The 26,942-nt window shown below is 37.7% G+C and overlaps 1 protein-coding gene across 32 annotated transcripts in view; it reads left to right on the top strand.

Moving 5' to 3' along the window:
• The window catches only part of LOC126282130 (AT-rich interactive domain-containing protein 2-like), a 287,639-nt gene that overhangs the window by 181,599 nt on the left and 79,098 nt on the right, over positions 1-26,942 (top strand). For 6 of the 32 annotated variants that reach the window (XM_049981618.1, XM_049981607.1, XM_049981615.1 and 3 more), the window contains exons 5-12: positions 1,046-1,264; positions 2,387-2,823; positions 2,917-3,249; positions 8,895-9,059; positions 9,540-9,813; positions 10,644-11,202; positions 12,201-12,624; positions 14,794-15,054. In XM_049981618.1, the coding sequence (XP_049837575.1) occupies positions 1,046-1,264; positions 2,387-2,823; positions 2,917-3,249; positions 8,895-9,059; positions 9,540-9,813; positions 10,644-11,202; positions 12,201-12,624; positions 14,794-15,054 (2,672 nt within the window). The remainder of the gene's footprint in view (positions 1-1,045; positions 1,265-2,386; positions 2,824-2,916; positions 3,250-8,894; positions 9,060-9,539; positions 9,814-10,643; positions 11,203-12,200; positions 12,625-14,793; positions 15,055-26,942) is intronic. The other 26 variants (XM_049981619.1, XM_049981616.1, XM_049981605.1 and 23 more) reach the window with 10 other exon arrangements.

Here is a 26,942-nt window from a genome sequence, read left to right as displayed (position 1 = left end):
CGTCAGTGAACAGTGCTATAGTGCAGCTGGTCATACGTGATAAATCGAAATAGATATGGCCATCTTTCTACAAGGTTGCAGTGTTAGACCTCACATGGCACCTCCTGTGTATGAATAGCCACAGTTCAGAGCATGGCGTAGCCAGTTGCGTGGGTACAATCATGGTTCTGTAGGCAATCACAATGATTTTTTCATGAAGAAAGAATGAGATTTTCACTCTGCAGCGGAGTGTGCGCTGATGTGGAACTCCCTGGCAGATTTAAAGTATGTGCCGGACTGAGACTCAAATTCGTGTCCTTTGCCTTTCGCAGGCAAGTGCTGTTGCCGAGTTCGTGTCTCGGTCCGGCACACAGTTTAAATCTGCCAGGAAGTTTCATTTCCTCATGAAGGCATTGACTGTCTTGGTTCATGGTGGGAAATATATTAACAGTTATGATGATTACTTTTGAATTAATAAACAGTTCAATTACTTTTTTCCATGTCTTGTTTTCATTTAACTGCCCCTTAAAGAACAAGTCGCCTTCTAAAATAGTTTTTGGAAAATGTCTGTAGGAAGAAACTGTGTGTTATGAAACACTTGTCCTCATTTTTTTTTTTAATTTTTCTACCCTAGATTTACTATTTCCACTACATGTTATATAAAGACTAGCCAAATATGTTTACTCATGTTTGTGTAAATTTAATTGAGACGGTCAGCATTAATTGTTGTAGAGTAGGTGAGAGTATTATAAAGGTTACAACTTGCTGTTCTGTCTTTTAAATCTTGTAGTGACATTCATCTGCAGATACCTTAATATAGGGCAGGTTCCTGCAATGTTAACTGTGTATTACGTGGAGTAGCCATTGCATCTGTAATCATCACTTCTTTAATTTCTTGAATACTGCATTGATGACTTTTGTCCCACCACTTCTCTCATTTCCATATTTGTAACTTTATTATGTGGTTTGATACAACATAGATTTTGAGCTTTTGTAAGCAGATAATTATAATATTGACATATGTATATGAATGTCAGAATTTATGTGGCTGATGCTTCTGTTTCAGAGAATCTCCGGAACTACAATGGTCTGTCAACAGATCTGTACAAAGCATCTGATTACGAGCGCTTATCTCTTTCATTGCTTTCACCACTACCAAATGAGCAAGATTTTGCTATTAATGTTTGTACCCTGTTATCAAATGAAGGGAAGCATATTCTGCACCTTGATAAGTGTCCTCGAATCATCAATTTCCTGCTTGCCCATGCGGGTGTCTTCAGCCATCGTAAGTAAATAATATTTCACAGATGAAATTTACATGATTAAAACTTAATATAAGGTACACAGAATAGTTGTTAATTAAAGTGCAAAAGTCATTTGATCACAAATTCCTGCTCCAGTACAGATAATTTAACAGCATTGTGCAAATAATTTTATTGCTTAGTTGACTGTAATCTGTCATTGCCACAGTCACAAATAACATATTTAATCTTTATGAATATATTTAAAACTGACCATTGTTGATTTGTGGATTTTACCACAGTTATTAAACAGTTCATATAAGTTGGTAGTTGTGCAACGACAGATAAGTAGATTTTTGGGGTTTAAACGTGCTTGAATAGAGTGTAAATGTTATACCAATACTTGTCATTTCCAAATGACAGAAAGTATTTGTCTGAATTCATGTGGAAACAGAATAACCTGGTTTACAGATTTACTTGTTTGTGAAGTAATTAAAAACTAAATTATGTAAGGTTTTTTAAAGCCTGTTTCAGTATAGGTAACAAATTACGCAACTGCAACCTGTATAGGACAGCAAATTTGTACTTAGGGAATAGAGGAGGCACTGAACAGCGGACAGGATATCTATTTTACAGGCAACTACATAAGTGCCAGGCGGTTGTAGAATTTCCTTGAAAGAGAAAGTAATCATATTCCAGATGCTCACATTCTAGTTAAATTGTTATAGATGTTTGCATTCTAAACTAACAAATTAAAACAAGTTTGTAACACACAAATGAGAAGGAACTGAGAAACTATAAGAAATGTCAAGCGCTTGGGGGGAAGTGTATTAGTGTGCATGAAGTGTGTAATAAGTTGGCATTAAATGAAGTGCTGGTTGCCATTCAGAGAAAGATTTATACAGTCTGGATATTTTGTTGTAGATATTAAATTATTGTGTAGCAATTTTGTACCACATCTAGACAGTGTTTTGGGCAACAAATACTCACAGTAATTGAATATGAACTACTGCATTACTTCCTTTATTAAAATAATACTGATTATAAAATTTTATTTTGCTGTTCTATTTGGTTCCATCCTTTTGCATTTTCGCAATGACTTTTTGTAGGAATTATAAATTTTGTAGCTTATGCACTGACTGTACAAAGCAGATAAATTTTATCAGTGGGCATCTGCTGCACAGCATCCTTGCGGCCACTATTTGAAGAGGTGTATGGGTCTATCCGCAATAATCCGCTACGCCAGTTCTGGTCGGATACCCTCGCTGAGCCAGAACTACGAGATTTCACAGATGAAACGAAGTTTCCACGACGTGGCAAGTCGAAGACATGTGAAGATGATGACAGTCCTCATACTGTGACAGAAAAAATCTGTGTCGGTGGTGTTGACTTGGAAATAGTTGTGAAGCGTAGTGCAATAATATCGGCATCTCAGCTGATAGCAGAGGAAGGCAGTTCTCGGCCTGATGACGACATGGAATCAGACTGTGATCATCCTATGGAAGGACCACACAGACTTGAGATTGCAGAATCAGACCGTGACCTCTTCTGTTTAGGTCGTTCCTATGGTACACGTGATTGGTTTGGACAGAGGGTCCTTCAGGTTGGTTGATATTTACTATACATTAAATTTGAACATGTTATTGTATTTCTTTGGTGTTGAAACACTAACTATTGCCCTGTTGTTCTCTCACAGGTAGCAACAATATTACGGAATCTCAGTTTTGATGAAGATAATGCAGCTGTGTTGGGTCAAAGTTGTGCATTTCTTCGCTTTGCAGCACTTTGTGCTGGGTCTAGATGGTCTGGTTTGCATGTTCTCGGACTAGACATGTTGGGAAATGTAGCAGCTGAAGTCCCTTTATCTGAACCGGGTTCAGACAAACTCAGTGCAGGCCTATTGGCAGTGGCAGCGAGGGGTTTGGCCTCCACTGATCGTGCCATTGTGCTCGCCAGCCTCGAACTCTTGAACAAGCTGAGTCAGCGAGAAGATAATGAAGATATTATGCTCAGGGCTCTTGATCAAAAGGTAGGTGGTTAATACAAAAATGTTAATTTATGAAAGAAGACAATAAGTGGTACTGATGTTATGTTGGAATAGTTTTGTATTGTTTGTAGAAAATTGTCAAATACTCAATTTTGGATTGTGCTCATGACAGATGGACGACTTTGACTTGCACAGCGGTGTAAAAATTAAATTAGTGAAAACTGAATAAGGAATAATATATATATCTTAAAAACAAAGATTCCAAGACTTACCAAGCGGGAAAGCGCCGGTAGATAGGCACAATGAATAAAACACACAAACACACACACAGAATTGGAGCTTTCGCAACCGGCGGCTGCTTCGTCAGGAAAGAGGGAAGGAAAAGGAAAGATGAAAGGATGTGGGTTTTAAGGGAGAGGGTAGGGAGTCATTCCAATCCCGGAAGCGGAAAGACTTACCTTAGGGGGAAAAAAGGATAGGTATATACTTGCGCGCACGCGTGCGCGCGCGCGCCCACACACACACACACACACACACACACACACACACACACATCCATCCATTCATACATACACAGACACAAGCAGACATATTTGGATGTCTGTTTTTAAGATATTTTTCCCATGTGGAAGTTTCAAGTAACACAGATTTACTTTTTCAAATGTTCTCCTCAAGCCATGATAATGAAGCAATAACTTCTAGAATCCACTGTGTGTATATTAATCAAGGTCTTCTGCTGTGCATGTTTTCCGCACTCCATTTTACATAGCTTTTTAATCCTTTCCTTGTATCTGATTATTTGTTGTGAAGGAATAATTCTCATACTTTTTATTTACATTAATTTATCTTTGATAATGGGGTTTGAGCTCTTTCCCAGTGGATTAAATAACTTGAAGAAACGTAGCAGCCAACCACTTTTTATACAGCTTAATGTATGCCAACATGTGTTCTGAGCTTTCACGTAGTTTCAACTGATGTAATTTTTCCCATGGTGTAATACATTGATATTTTCATCAGTGCAACATTAATTTTGACTGCATTTTGAACACTGCAGCTCCCTTTTTTGTATAACTAGTTGCTCTTTTTTCGCATTTATATTTTTAACTTCACTGGTACAGTACAAGGCCTTACGGTAAATTCCCTGCTGCTGCGTCAGTGAAGTGACAATTATGTATGCTCATTAAAAACAGCTTCTACTTTCAGGAGGAAAGGCAACTGCAGTGTTGAAATTGCAGTCCACAGAAATGTTGCATTGATGAAGATATAAATGTATTGTGCGAATTAAAAATAGGTGACAGCCTAAAACATATATTGGCATTTATAAAACTATTGAATAAAGTTATTGTTTGCTGTATTTCTTCATGTAATTTAATACTCATCCACATAGCTCTGTCAGTCAGTGTGTAATAGAATTAATTGATTCAACTCTAATTCCAATTATTTCCCACCTCAAAATCGCAGTGTAGCGATTTGCACACAGTCTTCCTTGAAACCAATTTGATCAATATTGTAAATGGTGGCAGTGACGGGATATAGGCAAGCTTTGTCTTCATGTCAGCTACAGACGTCCTCTTTCACTAGTAATTAATAATCTAATCTACATGTTTCCTTGAAATAAACTTTGAAATCTTCTGTTCCAAAACTCTGTAATTTCCTGAACTATTTGCACGTTCTGAAAAACTGTTGAAACCACTAATGATAATTCAATTTCAGATTTGTAGAGCCAGGCTGTATATTCCCATTTTATTGTTAGACAGATGTTCTCACATGAAGGTGTTAATTTTTTAGTAGTTTACCATTTGATATTCATTTTCGTACAAATTTCTTTGTGTGTGTTAGTTTTTATTCCCTGCTTATACTTGAAATTTAGGATTTACTAAATGTAATTGGCTTTCAACACTGCTTTGCTTAAAGTATTTCTTCCCTCATTTATTGCAACAAACAATTCATTAGTTTTCATGGGCTTTGTTTCAGCATGTTGTTTCATTAGGCTGGAAACGTGCTCTGGCAGTTGGACATACATACATTTACCTGAAACACAGGTTCCCGAATGTTTGAGAACTATTTGCCTTGTTTTGTAATAATCTCATATTATCAAAATACTAACACCATTTACATGAATGTACAAGAAATTAATCAGTAAATTACAGAAGACACAAGTTGCATACAGGCACAATTAAAAGACACTTTCATAAAGCTTTTGGCTACAGTTTCCATTATTAGAAGGCACACACACACCATTCACACATACAAGCAAGCACACCTCATTCACACACAACCACCAACTCCAACATCTTGGGCCTGTTCTTTACGGTGTGTGCAATCTGTTTTTTTCCTGCATTGTTGATATTCCTACCTGGAGTTTCCATTGTTTGATCAGCATATTCCAGATATACAACAGTTATATGAGTTCTACGACAGTTTCACATGTCAGTCTTCGTAAGATTGAGAACATTGATGGGATTCTACCGTATTGTAGAGAGTAGAAACATTACCAAAAGTAGGAATTCTGTTGTTATACATATTAATATCAAAAAAATGCAGCAAATATTAATACAGTTAAAAAAAATGTAGGAAGAATAGGGTTTAGTGTTCCATCAGCAACAAGGACATTACAGATGGAGTACAAGCTCAGATTGGAAGAGGATGGAGAAGAAAATTTGCTTTACCTTTTTCAAGGGATCCATTCCTTCATTCACTTGATGAAATTTGAGGAAATTGTGCAAAACTTAAATTTGGATGGCCAGGAGGGAATTTAAACCAATTTCAACCAGTATGTGATTGCAATGTTGTACTTCTTCACCAACTTTCCTGTTAATACAGTTTTGTCTCCACTCATAAGCATAAACTGTATTATGAAACTGTATCTATGTTTGGTTGGCAACAGTGAACCCAATTCCATATTTGTTTGTACTTTAATGTTTGATTTAACAATTAAAATTGGGGGATGGAATAACAATTATAGATTGCTACCCTCTGCGTAGAGGAGGCATTGAGTCACAGACAGTCATGACGAAAAGACTGCTGAACATTTAAGCTTCCAGCTAAAAGGCCTTCTTTGTAAATAGTAAACTAATTCTCTCAACTCTCTCATGCTTGGACCATTGCAGCCACAGACAGTGGTCAGGCATATTAGAGTTGTTGCTTATTTGAGTATGTGTGCATTTTCTACTTCTGAATGAAGCTTTTTGGCCAAAAGCTTACATATTTAGCAGTCTTTCCATCATGCCTGTGTGCAACTTGATGCTTCCGCTGTTTGGTGAGTAGCAATTTATCCTTTTCATAACTTTAATGGTAAACAATTCTAACAATGAAATAAGAGTAGAACGAACCAAGCTCCTTTGTCAGAAGCCAGTAGGTGTGTGCAATGTGTTATTAAACTTGTGCACATTTACTATCATTCACAATTCTTGATAATGAGCTCATCTATAAGAATTAGTACAGTACATTAATTGCATGTCAGTAATTTCACTACACCACTGAGTATTTTGACAATAGCACTGCAATTTTGGTACTTTCACTCTTTGCTACTGGTTATTACTGTATGTAAAGTTATGTTTTATTCGTAGTTACTTGACATAGAAATGAATATCTTTTAATCATTGATTATCTGTATACTATTAATGGAATAGTTGATGTCATTTAATGAGACACATACATGTGGATGTTAGCAAGTGGGTGGCTGAGTGAGAACTGACTCAAATAACCTCCACAAAGACATTTAAACTGTCACTGACCAACATATAAGTGTTAACTATTTAGTCAACTTTGATACAAAGATCTTCACAGGTTAGCTATCAGGTGCTGACTCTGAAGCAGAGATATTAATGTGATGCTTTCTAAGCTTAGACTGCCTGTGGCATTGTCCATTAATCACATTTATAGGCAAGTGTAAGACTAAATTACAAAATATGGAGAAGCACACTGGTTATTGACACACAATATAGCAAATTTGGAGGGTACAATATTTCAGTGGGCAAAATAATGAGTCAACTTATGGTGGTATAATGAGAAAATTAACATAATAATAGGAACTATGTTGTGACTGCAATGTATACTTCTACAGGTCCCTACCAAGCTTCATGAAATCTGAGAGGAAATTAATGCATTATTCTGATAACTGAAGATATTTTCTAGGTCAGAAAGATTAGCTCAAAATAAATAAATAAAAATAAAATCATGATATTAGTTCCTGGAATTACACATGCTTAAAGGCTAAAATAATAGGACTGTTGTCAGGGAGGTGGAAACTTTAATTGCAAATAACTTTTTAAGTAGGAGTTCTTTTGGGAAAAATTAAATGTGTGCTAGTATGATGAGTGTGAAGGCTTTCAACTGAGGTATAATATAAACCACTTGCTATTGGCTCATTGAAAATCTCAACTCCATGTGTACTGCAGGCACTGAAAATTCTAGATATCCATTTATTTAAATTGTTTTTAGATAAACAAATTATTGTGTTGTTAGACATCATGAAGTTACTTTGAGACCAATAGAATTATATGAATGGAATGAGAAAGTCGTTGTTTTACATAATAATAGCATATGTATTATGTACATAATGGAAAAAAGAAAAAAATGTATTTAAGGAGCGGAATTGTTTATTGTTAACCAAAAATGTTTCATGGGAGGTTTTTATGTGTGATTAAACAACTTGATTTTAGTGTAATGACTCCTCCTTTCGTTGCAATGATTAAACATTCCTTTTTAAATTTATTGTTAGAGCCTATAACAAAGCCGTGTTTTTTGGGACACAGAATATAATATTGGCAAATTTTCATTCTAACAGTAACAGTCTCTTAACATTAGTGTGGTTATTATTTTTTCTTTTCAAAAGCTGCAGTTTAATTGTATCAGAGAAGTAAAAGAATAGTACCTTTGTGTCAGCTACTTAAATTCTAATAAATGGAGTGAAATATATAGAATTGCTTTACAGAAGTGGTAGAAAGAATGATAGGAAGGATAAATCACTCCACATTCTGACAAGGAGATTGGTCCATGATACTCATTGGGAAACAGTAGTAACTGTGAACTTTTACAGAGGTGAGTTATTCACCCCCAATATAGAGCTTGACTCGGGGTTGTGGTGGGCAGTGTGGTAATATACACAGAGCTATAAAAGAACTAAAATGAAGGGTGGAGAAAGAAGGGTGCAAATTAAAAGAGCAAGGGAAGAAAACAGTAAGTGGAAGAGTCTGCCCCCATCGTTATTTGGTTGTTACACCATATTTGCTATGTTTTTAAAGCAGTATGCATCTGTGTTCTTGTTTCAGTTCTTGTATTTAATATATAGGTTACCTGCAGCCAATGACAAGTTGGACCAATCTTGATGTAGGCTAGATGATTTAAGATAAAGGCAACAACTCGCTGAGTATTGGAGGTGTTGAGCTAATGACAGGCACGTGATACTGAAAAAAAATTATGAACACTCTCTCTCTCTCTCTCTCTCTCTCTCTCTCTCTCTCTCTCTCTCTCTCACACACACACACACACACACACACACACACGCGTACGTTTGCTACACTGCTGGCTGAACACACTGAGTGTCAGTTTTACTGATAAAACTTGAATGTAATATTCTTCACTTTGCATTGTAGTATCTTATTGTGTTTATTTCAAAGCTGTTGAAAGGTGTTTGTGTGTTGTACCATTTGTTTGTTTATAATCATATTTTTGCTTCTTCATAGGTTTATGATCAAATTTGCTCATTCCTTACATTACAAGACATTATGCTACTGATATACACCCTTGAGTGCCTCTACTCTTTGTCATCACTTGGAGAGCGTGCATGTAATTGTATTGTCAGAGTTCATGGAGCAGTTGATACTTTGGTATCTCTCATCACTGTTGAGGTATGTTGCATTTTGAATTGTTCAAGTAGCAATTCGCACAAATGAAATAATTATAAATACAGTGTGTGCGGGATAACCGTTGCTCATTGTTCTCTCATTGCTCTTAGTAGGACACCATATGATCACTTCCTTGACTTTTTGTGCAAGTACGACCTTGAGGATGTGGTGTTATTGTTTAATACATGCCATCCTATAACTTTGCTTTTCTACATTCCTATCTAGCAACATAAAGCCACTATACTGAGGAGCTAAAACAGTAAAAGTTTATTATATATCTAAAACAAAAGCACCTCTTCTATTCTTTTTGTCGAAGACAGCAGTCAAGTTAGATTCATTTGCTTATGGAATGTTAATCATATTAAAGTGCCACTGTGCACAGATTTGTTTCACGACAGTGGTTGTGTTATAGAATTTGTAAAACATAATTACAGAAATTAAAAAAAAAACACCTTGATTAAATGAAGCATGTTCTTGCTTCAGGCACAAAGCTATGGCCCAAAGGCATGCATTTTAATGAGGCTAGTTGAAACAGTCTCAAATACACATTCTGGAATTGCACCTTCAACTTCGGGTGTCGGAGCACAAGGGTCAACAACAACAGCTGCTCAGAGTACTGCTTCTCCATCTGTATCTGTAGCATCAACCAGCCATTCCAGCACACCCTTGCAGCAGCAGCAGCAGCAGCAGCAGCATTCTTTGGGCCCATCACTAACCTCAACACCACACAGGCCATCGCCAACACCAACACAACATAGTGAGTCTATTTACATTCTATGTACCAAAATTAAAGTTATTAACTTTGAGAAATTTACTGGATATGGGCCTCAATTTTAATTAATTTCCTTTTTGCTTCATTTTTGTACAAAAGTTATTACAGGAAATAGTTCATTGGCTCTGGGAAGATCTCCCAAAACTTCTCAAATTTCATTAGGAAATGCCAGCAAGAGATCTACAGAATGTATCATGTATGGTTTTGCTAATATTGGGTGAAACACCCATCCATGTAGCAATGACACTTTCTGTAGTTGATTATCATTTGTAAAGTATTTCTTAGCAGTTGTTCTGAAAACACTTTCCTATTTCTAAGACTTTTTTCTCTGTAAGTGAAAGCAAATTGTGTATCATTTACATTTGATTGGCTTGCTATGTTAATTTTATTGCTATTTTATATCAGTCAATGAATTAATTGTATACAGTTTGTCCATGTCGGGTTGAGGATTTGTGCGTTGACTGTCAGAATTGTTTGAGGCATGACTTTCCTGAATTAGAACTGTTGAGAGGAGAGGAGTGGTTAAGAGAAGGAAACATCGGCTACTTGCTGCAGTGCTGACACCATTACCCAAAGAATTTATACAGTAATAATTATCACTTCTAGGGGCAGCTTAACATTGGCAGCACTCATAGATAAATGAATATCTTTCAACTAGTGCCGTTTTCCTGCATTTCTTGTAACATCAGTAAACTCGTCACATTATGGACAAATTGTAATATGTGCTATTTGAATGCATTTCAGAATAGGCCTACCTGCATAGACAAGTTTTTGTTGTTGTTGCTAGTAACTGTGTCCTTGATGTGCCTTTGCAGGAATACTCATGACGTCCCAAGCAAACCTGCCTCCACCTCCACCACATCCTACTGTCACACTTGCACCAACAGTCGTCTCACAACAACAACAGCAGCAGCAGCAACAACAACAGCAACACCACCATCACCACCACCATCAGCAGCAGCAGCAAGCACAGCCACATCATCACCAGTTGCAGCAGCAGCATCATCAACAACAACAACAACAACATCAGCAGCAGCAACAACAACAACAACTACTACTACATCAGCAGCATTCACAGCAGCAGCACCATCTTCAGCATCAACCTCAGCAGCAACAGCATTACAGTGTGCAGCAGCAGCAGCAGCAGCAGCAGCAGCAACAACCACCAAATGCCCCTCACCAGCAGCATACAACACAGCAAGCAGTCCAGGAAAATGAACAGTTTGCTCTGGCATGGCTACGTGCCACTTTTGAGACTGCACCAGTCACTTATCGCATAGAACAGGCTGAACTCTATAAACAGTATCTTACAGCTTGTGCAAGAGTTGGTCGACGTGGTGTCATAGCTCCCCTACACTTTCCTCGTTGTGTTCGGTAAGTATTTGTTGGAAACTTAAAAGTGAACCATTGTAGGTAGTTTTAGCTGCAAGCTCATTATTTGTGCTGCCCTTTTCCTCTATTGAAAACAAAAAGTAACTGCAGTGTATTAAAAATATGTCATGCTGATGATATCTCTCTCTCTCTCTCTCTCTCTCTCTCTCTCTCTCTCTCTCTCTCTCTCTTCCTTCCCCCCCCCCCCCTGCCTATCTCTCTTCCCTTTCCCTCTCCTCTTCCTTCCCTTTCCCTCTCCTCTTCCTTCCCTTTCCCTCTCCCTCTTGTAGTTGTTTTGAAGCTTGGCACAATGTTATAAATTTGGTTTATGATTGTTTGTCATATTTTGTTTGCATACGTTGGGTAAACAAAAACTATGAATAAAATTTAAAAGCTTGAAATTAAATCCATCTGCACTTCTCTAAACTCAGTCAAATGGGAAATATCTTTGTTTAGGTTTGTTAAAATTTAGCATGAAGAAAGAGTAAAAGACTAGAATACTATGTGAGGACATTGAGTGTATATCAAAATTGTGTTTCCCTTTCGCAGATACTATATTGATCTAAATTGTGTACCAATAAACCATATAACTGAGGCACAAGTTCAAGTTAATGCTCAATTTTCATTGATGTATGATTGTAGCCAGAGTTCATTCCACACAATGTGCTAAACTAATAATACTTGGAAAAGAAATTCATGCAAGTTGACTAAGCTTCAGTTTACTATCTTTTACTGTGGCTGGTTGGCGAAAAAGAGAGAGAGAGAGAGAATTATCTTTACGTTTCTGCATTCCAAGGGCCCAGGCTCAATTCTCATAAGCAGTTCTTCTGTCAGAAGTATCATAACAGTGCTTGCACAGCCGCAGAATGAAAAATTCACCCAGGAAATAAATTTATGTTTGCAGAGTATCACCATTGTGTATGATCATGATGTTCTTATTTTACCTTTTAATTGGAAGTACATTTTACAGAATTGCCAACTGAAAAATAATCTTTCCGTAGGTCCGTATTTGGTGGTTCAGTGGGTCCAAATTTACAACGTGCACCAGGAACATCGACTGTCCTCGCAGATGCACAGTACAATGCATTGGCCTTTTACGAGGGCATCAAGGTGCGCGCCAACACGTGTTCTCCTACAGCAACACCTATTACTTCATCTCCCCGCACAGAGACTCCACCACTGGTAGCTGTTGCAGTGGGTTCGCCTGCTCCCTGTCAGACACCACCTCCTACTGTTTCCTCACCATCGCCTGTCCCAACTCGACCTGCTCTGGCACCATCACCTTCTATCTCTCCTGCAGCTTCAGTACGATCCCCAGAGTCACTGGCACTGGATGCCCCATCCCCGTCATCACCTATCCTCAAAGCACAGCTAAGTGCTCCACCAAAACCCAGGGAAGCTTCCAAGGGAGATGCCAAGAGTCAGGTAGGTCTAAGCTTGCATGTAGATGTAGACTTTCAGATTATGAACTTGTAGATCATTAGTGAGTTTTGTTTTACCTACTGAAGTTGATATTTTTTTTTTTTTCAAATATATATATATATATAATCTCTTTGTGGTATCATTGGCTTTGTGAATTTGCTTTGTGTAGATGTTTGTACAAGTTTTGTTTATAGTGTGCCTTATTTTGTATTGCTTTTGTGCACATTTGGAACTTTCTTGTTCTCTCTCTTCTTTCCGTCTTTTTTCTTTGTGTGTACTGCTCTCTTAAGGTCAGTTAGGGGATCTGTCTTATTAACAGTCCATAAATTGCACTTCCAATATTTACAGTTACGAACTCTTTCTAAAATGAAATTTGAATCTGAGGGCAGTTGTTGGTTTTTCTGTCCCTTTCATTACTGGATACAATATCAAATATCACTTTCAGACCAAATTCTGGTGAATTAGCCACTTAATTTTTGCCAGTTTGTTTTCTGTGGAACTTATTTCTATATCAAAGATATTACCCTGACCTGATCTTTTTAGATACACAAACCCAACTATGAAACTAGAAAGTCCTAAATGGAATACAAATAGAGGAAGGAGTGAAAGCAAAAGTTCAGGCACTGAATGGCCGACAAATGCATATACCAATTGAAATTGGTCCTGAGCTTTCAGTTTCTTTCCTCTGTATTAATCAGATAGCACTGAGGAAGGACATTTTCCAAAAGCATGCTACAATTTAAATTTTATTTATGTGCGTGTAGACCACTCAGTGCTCAATTGGTGCAATACGTGGTTACCCTTACTCCAATTTTTATTTTATTGCTGTTGTGAAACATTTTTTTCCCTTTCCCTTAAGGCTTATGCATGCTTAGATTTTACATTAGTATACATTACAATTCTATAACAACTTGCCTGCACTTAACAAAGTAAAAACACATAAACAAAGAAGATATAAATAAATAGAAAATTTGTGGAAACTCAGGCTGGTTCAGTATGATTTTTGTGGTTTTACAGACTAAGTTCTCTCTCAAACTGGCACATCGTTGAAGGAGTTGGCAGTGTAGTAATATCCACATTCATTTTTATTGAAGACATCTCACTGATTCATTTATTGATTGCAAATGTTATTCATGGCACAGCATTCCATTATTTCTTCCTGTTTTTAATTTATCATGATAAAGGTAAGGATAGATTTTCAAGCAACTTTCAGTGTAAAAGGAAAGCTAGTTGAAAGAAGGAAGAGAAACTTAGTATCAGAATCAAAAATAAAATTCACTTGCAAAACTACAAAATTATAGGGAGACACAATGGGTGGTCAGTTCTTACTTTCAGGAGACTATATTATCAGTTCTGTTGGTAGGCACAGTTGTTAATTTGTTAGTGATACAGTTTGTCACAGATTACTCGTGCAGCATGTAGAATTTCACCTCCTGATGTAAAGTATTGGTATCATGTTCAGTCTCCTTGTAAATTTATTATTCTCATGGTTATGGTATTTAGAATTATGTAAGGATGCTGGATAAATCTCTCTTTATCATTGTTATCTAACATTCAGATTTCTCTCCTTCATTGACTGTAGTGTTAATTTCAGTATAGTTGTTCATTTTAAAGATAGATGAACAGTTATGGGTAAGTAAACTCTCATATCACAAGAAGCCTGGTGTAAGAATAATTTGTGTTTTACAGAAACAGGTGGAACACAATCCTATAATTGAATTATTCTGTCAAAGTCCAGTAGGCCAAAGAAATAGGCAAATTACTTATTATATTAAAGGTGACATCTTTACTCGATCGCTCTTCATAGTAGACATCATACTGTAACCACATGGAAATGGTGGTATGGACAACATTTGCAATCTGTTCATACTGTGTTGTAACACAGTTCTGGTGTGAAATCATATGACTGTATTTAAGCTGGTTGATGATAGAATGTTAGCTCTGTAATTACAGTAACTACACGAGATTGTGTAAAATATTGAAATGGTATGTGCAGGAAAGTTATTTCTTCAAAAATACTCTCTGACTGTCCCAGCCCTGCCTCTTCCCGTAGTTAGATTGTTTGGTTACCATTATGTGATGGCAAATGTGTGGTCACACCCACACGTGAGCCAGGGCTTCACTGGCTCCAACACTAGAAGTGGAGGTGCTGTCAGCACTTCTGTTCAACAGCAGCAGCCGCAGCAACTCCAACAGCAGCAGCAGCAGCAGCAACAACAACAACAACAACAACAACAACAGCAACAGCAGCAGCCAGTGCAACAACAGCAAACACAACAGCAGGCCAGTAATACGCCCAGTACAAGCAGCTCCTCCCTCATCAAGAGCCTGCTGGCAACTAAGGTAACACCTCCTGGTGTGGACTGCATGATGCCTGCACCTGCCACTGTGTGTGCCGCATCCTCAGATAGCCAGCTGCGACTGACAGCACAGGTACGCCGCCACCACAGGGTCTCGCCGTGTTAATTGACGTTGGTCTAAGAGGGTGGTGATAAGTCAATTTTTTTCTCTGTCGTGAAGTTAGTTATGGGTGAAAAGTTAGTGACAGTGATTAGTTCATACCATCAAAATTGCAATGAAATGTGGCCGATTAAGAGTTTTGGCCATTAGGGATCATTTTTCAGATCAACAAGTATGGAAAAAAGAACAGAAATTGCAAAGTTACAGTGTTTTGTATATTTTAGGTCTGAAGATGGCCCCTAATGGTTGGAACTGGCAATCAGTTGTGTTATAGTGGAACTGTGATTTTAAGAAACTGTCAGTCAAAAATTTTCAGCAATTGCTGTATCTCTTGATAGCCTTTGTGTCTGTCTTTATATGCGAGACAGTTTGTTTCACTGTGAGATGGGTTTCTTTTCAGTATCTGCGCTTTACTTCCTAGCCTGAAGTAATTGACTGCAATGAAATATTGCATAGTCCAACAGGAATGAAAGGCTTGCCTCTTGCTCAGAAGGGCAGTGCTTAGACATTGTTTCTGTTTTGTCTTTTTTACTGTGCCATTACATTACGCTTTTGGCATGTGGTCTTATATTGTGTTCTTTGCTCTGTGCAGGGATCATGATTTTCTTACACTTTTTATACTGAAAGCTCTTCGCAAATGCGTGCATGTTGTGCATTGCTGCAAGTTCTTTGGTGACTGGGCTTACACAGCAGATATTTGATGAGTGTTTCTTTTTCCCCTCTGTGTTCAGGAATAGAGTTTTTCAGTTTTATTTCATTCTTTGTGCATTGAATTTAATCCAAGTATTGTAGCATTCTGATATTTGAAAAGCATTGATCGTATGCAATAATTTTGTGCTATGAAAGTAAAATCTGCTAAAACTGAGCAATCTTACAGAACAAAAGCAAAGTAAAGTTAAAAGTTTGTTAATTGGTAACTGACCATTCCATGATTTTTAAAACACTTGATATGCAGATGTGGTTTGCAAGTGCTCATCATGGTAACAGTGAAAATTTCTCCAGGAACCTGGACAAATTGTGGCATATTCTCTGTGAAGAGGGGGAATAGTATTCCCTTATGACCCACTCCTCCTCCATCTGTGTGATCAAGATAACGTTTTTAACAACTGATATTTCAAGCACTTTCTCTTTGCTTCCTACATCTACTTTATGGCGCTTTTTTTCCTTCTTCTTGTGCTGATAATACTAATGAAAAGAAAAGTTGTTTGAAATCTATCCTTTTGTTGCTTAAATTCTTTTTACTTTACGGAAATCCTTTTGTCATACAGACACATGAAATGTTTTAAAAGTGACACTTTTTAGTTGTAATTAGGGACACACAAAATCATTTTATTTTATAGCCAATTTCGGTATTAATTTTTGACAACTTCAGTATTACTTCTGCAAACTTTTGCCAGTTTTTATATTAGTTTCTGCTTGCTTATTTTTGAAGTACCCTATGTTCATTGTTTGCAATTACTTTTTAGTATGATATTGAAAATGAAAATACACCTATCAGTTACATTATATTGATTAACAGTGAAGATCACATGTATTTAAATTACTGGAAAAAACTAAGTTAAACTTGTCAGATAAAACCAATTAAAGGAAAAGTAACCTGGCATCTGCACACTGTTGAAAAGTATTTCAAAAGAAAGCACTGTCATATCTTTAAAGTTCTCTTCTTCTCTATTACGCTGCCTTTACATCAACAACACCACACAAGTGTGAAAACAACCACTTCGGTTCTATATTTGACTTCTGCACAGCATGAGCCATTTGACAATTCCCACTTTTCTTGCTTTTCCACTACATTATGAAGGAATTGGTCAAACCACCTCTCCACTGGTTTTCCTGATTTATAGTGATGAAATCAGTTAGTGCTAACATTACATGGAGGTCATTAAGTGTACCTGGAATGACTGGTCTCAGCCATATAGATATTCCATAACATTGTGATGGAGAAAATATAAAAAAAATATATAAAAATGCAGTGAATGAAGCAGGCAAAAAGGAATACAAACGTCTCAAAAATGAGAACGACAGGAAGTGCAAAATGGCTAAGCAGGGATGGCTAGAGGACAAATCTAAGGATGTAGAAGCTTATCTCACTAGGGGTAAGATAGATACTGCCTACAGGAAAATTAAAGAGACCTTTGGAGGAAAGAGAACCACTTGTATGAATATCAAGAGCTCAGATGAAAACCCAGTTCTAAGCAAAGAAGGGAAGGCAGAAAGGTGGAAGGTGTATATAGAGAGTTTATACAAGGGCGATGTACTTGAGGACAATATTATGGAAATGGAAGAGGATGTAGATAAAGACGAAATGGGAGATAAGATACTGCGTGAAGAGTTTGACAGAGCACTGAAAGACCTGAGTCGAAACAAGGCCCCCGGAGTGGACAACATTCCATTGGAACCTACTGACGGCCTTGGGAGAGCCAGTCCTGACAAAACTCTACCATCTGGTGAGCAAGATGTATGAGACAGGCGAAATACCCTCAGACTTCATGAAGAATATAATAATTCCAATCCCAAAGAAAGCAGGTGCTGACACACGTGAAAATTACCGAACTATCAGTTTAATAAGTCACAGCTGCAAAATACTATCGCGAATTCTTGACAGACGAATGGAGAAACTGGTAGATGCGGACCTCAGGGAAGATCAGTTTGGATTCCGTAGAAATATTGGAACACGTGAGGCAATACTGACTTTACGACTTATCTTAGAAGAAAGATTAAGAAAAGGCAAACCTACGTTTCTAGAATTTGTAGACTTGGAGAAAGCTTTTGACAATGTTGACTGGAATACTCTCTTTCCAATTCTGAAGGTGGCAGGGGTAAAATACAGGGAGCGAAAGGCTATTTACAATTTGTACAGAAACCAGATGGCAGTTATAAGAGTCGAGGGGCATGAAAGGGAAGCAGTGGTTGGGAAGGGAGTGAGACAGGGTTGTAGCCTCTCCCTGATGTTATTCAATCTGTATATTGAGCAAGCAGTAAAGGAAACAAAAGAAAAATTCGGAGTAGGTATTAAAATTCATGGAGAAGAAGTAAAAACTTCGAGGTTTGCCGATGACATTGTAATTCTGTCAGAGACAGCAAAGGACCTGGAAGAGCAGTTGAACGGAATGGACAGTGTCTTGAAAGGAGGATATAAGATGAACATCAACAAAAGCAAAAGAGGATAATGGAATGTAGTCAAATTAAATCAGGTGATGCTGAGGGAATTAGATTAGGAAATGAGACACTTAAAGTAGTAAAGGAGTTTTGCTATTTGGTGAGCAAAATAACTGATGATGGTCGAAGTAGAGAGGATATAAAATGTAGACTGGCAATGGCAAGGAAAGCGTTTCTGAAGAAGAGAAATTTGTTAACATCGAGTATAGATTTATGTATCAGGAAGTCGTTTATGAAAGTATTTGTATGGAGTGTAGCCATGTATGGAAGTGAAACATGGACGATAAATAGTTTGGACAAGAAGGGAATAGAAGCTTTCGAAATGTGGTGCTACAGAAGAATGCTGAAGATTAGATGGGAAGATCACATAACTAATGAGGAAGTACTGAATAGGATTGGGGAGAAGAGAAGTTTGTGGCACAACTTGACTAGAAGAAGGGATTGGTTGGTAGGACATGTTTTGAGGCATCAAGGGATCACAAATTTAGCATTGGAGGGCAGCGTGGAGGGTAAAAATCGTAGAGGGAGACCAAGAGATGAATACACTAAGCAGATTCAGAAGGATGTAGGTTGCAGTAGGTACTGGGAGATGAAGAAGCTTGCACAGGACAGAGTAGCATGGAGAGCTGCATCAAACCAGTCTCAGGACTGAAGACCACAACAACAACATTTTGATTTTAACATTAATTAGAAAAATGTCAAAACACACATGAAACTTCTGGAGTACGCATTCTGCTGAACATATGCAAACTGCCTATGTAGTTCACACAGGCAAAGGAGAGATTCTTTTTGTCACATGAGTGCTACCATGGCAACCCTCTTAAGATTCCAGTGTGCAACAATCATTGTGTGGAAATTAGCTTGATACCAGGTAATTAAGCTCACAAACCAGGACAGGTAGCATGCATGGAGGTAATGCAAAACATTGGGGATGTTATTGAGTTCATTCTCCATGCCTACAAACCACAGTGAATAATTTACATGTATTGCATGAGCTGTGTGTAGGCGTCTGACACCACTTACCTCTGGAAGCCTACCAAGCCTATGAATCCATGCCCAAACAGTCGCTGCTGTATTGTATTCATAAGGTGGACCAACCCTATTGAGCAGGTGATCATAAAATATTTTCTCCTCAGTATAGCATGTAAAGTTCTGTTACAATTGCAGTTTTGCAGAGGCATGTTGCATGGCATTTCAGTGTGTATCATCTGAAGGAATTGATATTGTATGACAAATATAGTATTGTTTATTTAATGCAGAGTCTCCTAATAATATAAGCACCAAAAAATTATCAATACATTGCTTAAAAAAAAAAAAAAAAAAGCACAGGCCATGAAGGCCCAACAGTACAGACCGGCTACTGTTTCATCTTCAGCCCACAGGCGTCACTGGATGGAGACAGGGAGGGGCATGTGAATGTGGTCAGCATACCACTCTCCTGCCATATGTCAGTTTACAAGACCAGAGCCAGTTGAAGTAGCTCCTCGGTTTGCCTCACAAGGTCGGAGTGCACCCCGCTTGCCAACAACACTCGGCAGACTGAGTGGTCACCCATCCGAGTGCTAGCCCAGCCCAACAGTGCTAACCCAGCCCACCATTGCTTCCAGCCATGGTTTGCTTATCCTGACCAGGACTTAACAGATTGTCTTCGGCTATTATAGGCAATGCTTGGACATTTACTCGTGTGGTGATGTGGCTGCTTTCCTGCAGTTTTTAGACGGTTCTCCATCTCTAATGAACTGACAAAAAATTCTTATTGATTATTCTGTTACTTATATTACCTGGTTGACATCTCTTCAGTTAAAACTGAATATTTTGTTGTTCTTAAGATATATGGGCTTGTTGCAAACCACTGTAATGATTGTAGCTGCTAAGTAAAATTTCTCATTTGTTTTGAGCATAGTCTATAAGACACTGTACTTAGGGTTGGAAAAGACCTGTGGATCATCCATGTATTGACGTCCTATATAATTTCTACAGCCTTGAAATGAATTTTGGGGTTGTTGTACAAAGGAGTCAATACTGTTTGCATCAACTAGTCTGAAATGGGTTCCTTTGGTGTCACTGGAGAGTGAATGGATCAATGTGTCCTCAGTAGCACTTTGTTGACCTGAATCCTGCCAAATTATAAAAAGATTAAGACTCACACTTACCTCTGTTCTGAGTAATAGCGTGCCCTGCTCTTTTAGATAGACTGCGTCCATTGGGGTACTCATTTTTATAAAATAATGAGTGCAGTGATTGAAACAGCTTAGGTTCACAAAAGTTTGTGGTCATTGGAAGTAAACTTGTTTCATAATAACTAACATTTAAGAAAAACACTGTGGTTTCTTCATTTATTGTTGTGCATATACCAGTTTCCTAAGTATTTGGATCTATTTAAGCTTAGGGCAGTACACTGACCGGCGGCGCAACTGTGGTGGAAGGTTAATTTTGTGTTGCATGTGTTTGGTTGCATTTTGTGTAAATATTTTATCTGAAGTATTTGACTTTAGTTGTTTGGCAATTAATGGCATCTCCCTTAACCTCTCTGGGTAAGTTCCCCTACAACCAGTACCTCCAGCCTTCCTCTTCAACTGAAAAAAGGAAAAGTAACATTTTATAATATTGTTACATTAAAACTAATATTCTGTGAATAGTACTTTTAATCATATATTTGTTTAGAATATATATATGGTGCTTTTGCAGTAATCTGGTGAATATAACTTCATAAAAACTATAACAAATTTCCATTGTTATTTGCTTTTGGTGTTGATTGTACATAATTGTTCAGGCATGTCCTATGGAAGTGAAATGTTTCCATGTATAACATTATTAGACTGTCAGATCTATGAAGATAATGAGATGACAAAACCACTCGCTCACTCCCAATGTATAACTAATTAGAAAGTAATGTCCATTCAAGTTGTGATAATACATGTTCGATCACTACATTTATTATAAAATATACACATTTTATGCTATTAATTACTGTATATGCAACAGAAAGCACTAATTTCATTCGTAAAAGGAACCTGAAGCATATTTTATTATGCTAAAATTAACACATGGGAACTTAACGTTTTGTAAAACAGTTACTATAGTAATATGTCCAGTTGAGGGATACAACAGTTTTCTGATCAATAAAGGATGTGACAGCTATGATAGCCCCCCTCCCAAAATATATCCAGAAAGAGTAAATATATCGAGATGTGGTTTTTGCTAAGTTAGAGCAGATGAGTGATGAATTTTCTGACGTGCAAGTAATTTTTATTGTTTATAGCTGCCAGATAAAGACAGCACATTTTTAAATGTTCTCAAAAATTACTTTTTAATGGGAGTGTTTTTACAATGGGAAGAGCCTTTGAAAACAACTGTTGTCCTGTCTGGAGAAGAAATACCAGTTGTAAGCAGACACATAATTTGCGGATGGTTTGTATGTTCATTATTATGACTGCCATATCAGGTGCTCAAACTGTCAACATTCACCATTGTTACATTGCTGTAAAACAGTTTTGAACAAACAGTACTGCACATTGAATTTCATCTGGACTTAATACAGTACAAGCCTGCGTTGTGAGGTATTTCATGTGTTAAGAGTCATCCAGGTTTCCTTGTTGACATTGTTTTGATTTTTCCTAGAGATAAAATCTAGAGGTGTTATGTTTTGTGTGTGTACAGGATGTCTTGTGGCTTCCAAATGGCTGATCCAGTAACCTCCAAATGTCTGTTAAGGAGATGTGTAATTATCTGTGCGGAATTGGCAGGACATTGTCATTTTGGTTCTACAAGAATTCCCGTTATGTCCAGTGAGATATGTTCCAGTAAATGTGGCAGCATGTCTGTTAGGAACTGTAGATATAAGTGTCACTCAAGTGAAAATGAGGCAGACATTATAATGAGCATGGCACAGATGTTGACGACACAGGTAGGTGTCCACAGAAGTGTCCTCTATTGGGAATCAGGAAGAAACAGCACAAACATTCACCACTGTGCCATTTGCCGTGCTCAGCTAAGGTCAGTGAATCGTGTTCACAGCTGACTTCACTGCGGAGGCTGGGAAAGAGGAACAGTGAGATGTAGTGTGGCTTTTGACTATGGAATGATTGTCAGGAAGTGAAACTGATACTTGTATTTGTGCTGTGTATGACATATATAGTATGTCATGTGCATGCGTATTTGCTTAGAATAATGCCGTTGAGCGATAGCAGTCAGCCAGGACATGCTCAGTGGGTCATTACCGCCTTCTGTCATTCCTGCTCCTGGGGTGGATGCTGCTGTCAGAAATGACTAACAGCATATGACATTTGGCACATGTTAGACATCAGTTATGGTACTGCTCACACCATCATGACAGAGCTTCTGAAGTTCTGGAAAATCTGTTTGTAATAGGTTCCCCACAGCATGACAGAAGAACAGAAGTTGAACAGAATGTCGACATTGCTGGAGCACCAGAAATGTTTATCGTAATGAAGAATATATTTTCCTGTCCCTTATTGTCACAGGAGATGAAACAAGGCATCAGGATATTGAGCTGGAGAGCAACTGTCAGCGCTGACAAGGGAAGCACATGGATTAACCACCCAACGAAAAATTACAAAGCCATGCATGCTGTCTCCTGGAAAGTCATGATTACCTTTTCCTTTCATTGTAAGAACACACTGTTCATATACTTTCTAATACATGGTGCCACAATTAATGCAGAACTGTATGTGGCAACTTTGCAGAATTTGAAGCATGCCATCAAGTCCAGACAGCCAGGAATGTTGATGCACAACATCATTCTGTTGCAGGATAATGCCTGCCCCATATTACCAAGGTTGTTTTGGACAATGTTGCAGAACTTTTGCTGGGAAGCCCTTACACATCCTCCATACAGTCAAAATCTCTGCAAATGTGATTTCTATATTTTCTGAGCCCCAAAGAAACACATTCATGGCTATCAGTTTGCTTTATATGAAGAGGTGCAGGCCTAGGTACAGCCATTGTTCCGCAGGCAACCACTGACATTTTTCCCTGAAGGTGTTGACCATCTTGTCTCTCCATGGGATAAATTTATTTTCAGTTTTGACGATTACTTTTGAAATAATAAACAGTATACTTACTTCTGTCTTGCTTTCATTTGACTATTCCTTATATGTACAGATACTGTGAGGTCTATCATATTTCTTTGATATGGAGTCCATAGCCATTCACATTTTGGCCATCTTGTATCTGACATTCACTGTAAGTGACCATACCAGAGTAGGCACTTCCTTTCTATGTGGTCTTGGATTGTGCTTTTGACATTCATAACCCCTCTGATCCTATCATTTCTAATATGATCAAGCCTGGAATATCTACAACTCCGTCTCCAGAAATCCATCTTGACAACCAGCAGGCGATCTTCCTGCCTCTGAGTTAGTTCCCACAACTCTGCACCATATGTTGATACTTTCTATAATTATGTGGTAGATGGTATGTTTTATTCTGCACATTATGTTTTTGTTCCAGAAGATACCATTTAGTTGTTTTGTGGCTCACTTGCCCTGGCCAATTTTATTGTTTATATCATCCATACTTGTACCATTGGACGACAGTGTCACTCACAGGTACATAAAATTATGACACCCTTTAACAGTATCGGTACCAAGTTGTAAGTCATTAACAGCATTTTCTCCCACTTTCAGATATTCTGTTTTAGATACATTTATGATATGACCTCATTTTTCATATTCTTTTCTTAATTTGTGGAACATGTAATTAGTATCTTCCTCGTCTCCAGCTACTAACACTTGCTCGTAAGCAAAAAATAAAGTGAACAAGATATCATCGTCTATGGGGATACCCATTCCTCTGCATTTCCTTTTCCAGGATTTTAGTGCCTTCTCTAGGTAGATCTTAGAGTGTAGGTGTGATTATGCATCCCTGGCATAGTCCCTTTGTCACCTCAAACTCTTGAGATAGTCGATTTCTCACTTTTACCATTGCCATGCAACCTTCGTAGAGGAGTCTGACAGCTTTCACATAGCTCGGTGACACACCATTATCAATTAGACTTGTCCTTAGCTTGTTCTGTAGAACTGTCTCATAAACTTTATGGAGGTCTGCAAAGACAAAATGGGTCATAAGGCCCCTTGCTGTCCTTTTCTCCACTAGGTATTTAAGGATAAATACTCCATCAGCAAAGGAGTGACCCAATCTGAATCCATTTTGTTTTTCAGATTCAGTTATTTCTTCTTCTATCCTCTTTTTTTTTTTTTTTTTTTTTTTTTTTTAAGGATATGGCCATAGACTCACCATGGATGGCATCACACTAATACCACAATAGTTTGCACAATTTCTCCTGTTGCCCTTCTTAAATATTGATGTAATTATTGCATTTTTCCACTCCCTTGGGGCTTCGTCACCTCTAAGGCATTTGTCAAAAATCACTGCCAATATCTCAAAGAGTTTTGATGGTGTTGCTTTAACCAGCTCTATGTAATTAATCCTGGGCCTGGTGACTTTCTGTTTTTCATGGCATTAATTGCATTTTGGACTTCCTCTGTAGTTATCGGTGGTATATTTTCATTACTAATTTCAATGTCTGGTGTGTTCTCAGTGAAATAGTAATCCTTGATAGTGTTCACTCATTCCTGCATGCCAATAACGTTTATATCTGCTTTATCTTTATTCTGTGTTCTCATTCTTTTTAATACCTTCCAGGCTTTATTTAATCTTGTATTCCCCATGCTTTTTTCTATCTCTTCACCAGTTTCCTGCCAGGCTTCGTTTTTTGCATTAATTATTGTTTTCTGTGCATCTTTTCTCCACTCTGTATCCCGTCAATCATTGTCTGATCTTGAGTTCAACGATTTATTATAAGCTTTCTTCTTGCCTTTGCTGGTACAAGAAATGGGTAGAACTACAGTCGAGGTTTTGTAAATTATCTTGAATATTATTGGCTTTCTTTGGCTCAGTTTCCACTTGAATTTCTGTGTCTTTGATAAACTTGAATAATAGCTTAGACATAACAGAAAATGGTCTGATCCACACTCTGTGCCTCTCATAGCCCTCACGTCTTGTACTATTAGCTTTGTTGTTTGTTTTATTATGGCATAGTGTATAGTGGACTTGAGAGTAATGCTTGGGGTACAGTATTGAGTGTGGCCTGGTGAAAATAGCTTCTGCAACGACCCATACCAGTGTTGGGCTGGTTCTTGCTTTCATGCAGCGTGATCAGCCCCAGTTGAACCGCTCTGTCAGGAGGGTAAATATGGAGTTGGATCAGTCGCATAGGACGATCACTCTGTCAGACATTGGATTGGTTCCTGTTGAGGCTATTGATAGGGGGGATTTCACAAGGCGTGGCCTACACCTCAGTAGGAAAGGGAAGGGTAAACTGGCAGGGTTGTTAGTGAAATCCATAAGGGTGGACACTAGTACTCATGGATGTACCTATGTTTTAGACTAAAATCAGTGTTCAACGAGAAGTTCAGGCAGGCAGGTGCTAAAGAGGTCCAAAACTCACAAGATTCTCTCAACAGTACAATAAATAATAATGTTACCATATTTACCCAAAATATTGGTGGATTAAAGAAAAAAGTAGATTCTCACAAAAGTAAAGTAAAAAATAATGTTACCATTTTTCACCAAAATATTCCGAGATTGAAGAATGAAATAGATGAGCTACTGGTTCGATTAGATGACATTGAATCTGATAATGTAATAGATATACTATGCCTCTCTGAGCATCACATTGTGTCTGATATGGAAAAGGTCAACATCAGTGATTATAAACTAGCTGCTCATATGAGTAGAGAGAATAAGGTGAGAGGAGGAGTTGCCATATATGTAAAAAGTTATCAATGTGTAAAAAGCTCAGATTCAAAAAAGTTCTGTCTAGAGCAACATATGGAAGCACGTGCCTGTGAACTTAAACTGAAGGAGGGTTCTTTTATAATTGTAACAGTATGTAGGTCCCCTTTAGTAAACTTTAATTTATTCCTGGAAAACTTGGATACCTTGTTGTGCTATCTGTCAGATAGCAAATTATTATTTGCTTTGATTCACTGAAAGAGTGTAATAGGAAGAATGACCTGGAAGTCTTGCTTGGTTCTTTCAATTTGACATGTGTCATCAATTTTCTTACTCGGGTAGTAAAGGACAGTAGCGCATTGATAGATAACACTTTTGCAGACCAAGATAAGTTTAAAAACATAAATTCTTGTCCTGTTGAGAAGGGCCTTTCTGATCATGGTGCTCAGCTAGTTACAGTACATGACATAGCTCCATTCAGTAATTCAAAACGACCCTCCAAAGTTGTGTGTTCAATTAATGACTCAACAATTGGAAATTTCAGGGAAAATCTTCAGCAGGTAGACTGGAATGATGTGTACAAGGAACCCGATGCTAATTTAAAATATAACTTATATCATGATACACTTGTAAGAGAATTTGAAGACTTGTTTCCCCAAGAAAGCAGTTAAATCTGATTATGAGAAACCATGCAAAAAATCGCTTACTAAAGGAATGAAAATATCTTGTAACCACAAAAGGGAATTGCATCTAACAACAAGAAAGAGTAATGACCCAGACACAGCCAAATATTATAGAAACTACTGTGCTACGTTAAAAAAGTTTTTTAAAAAGTCCAGAAGCATGTGCGTCATGTCTGAGATTAATACCTCTGATAACAAAATCAAAACAATTTAGAATATTATTACAAGGGAGACAGGTCAATCAAGAGTACAGGATGACTG

Source organism: Schistocerca gregaria, chromosome 7 (assembly GCF_023897955.1).
Source record: "Schistocerca gregaria isolate iqSchGreg1 chromosome 7, iqSchGreg1.2, whole genome shotgun sequence".
NCBI classification, from domain to species: domain Eukaryota; kingdom Metazoa; phylum Arthropoda; class Insecta; order Orthoptera; family Acrididae; genus Schistocerca; species Schistocerca gregaria.
Note: the sequence above shows the minus strand (reverse complement) of the source record. Positions and strands in the feature narration are given on the sequence as shown.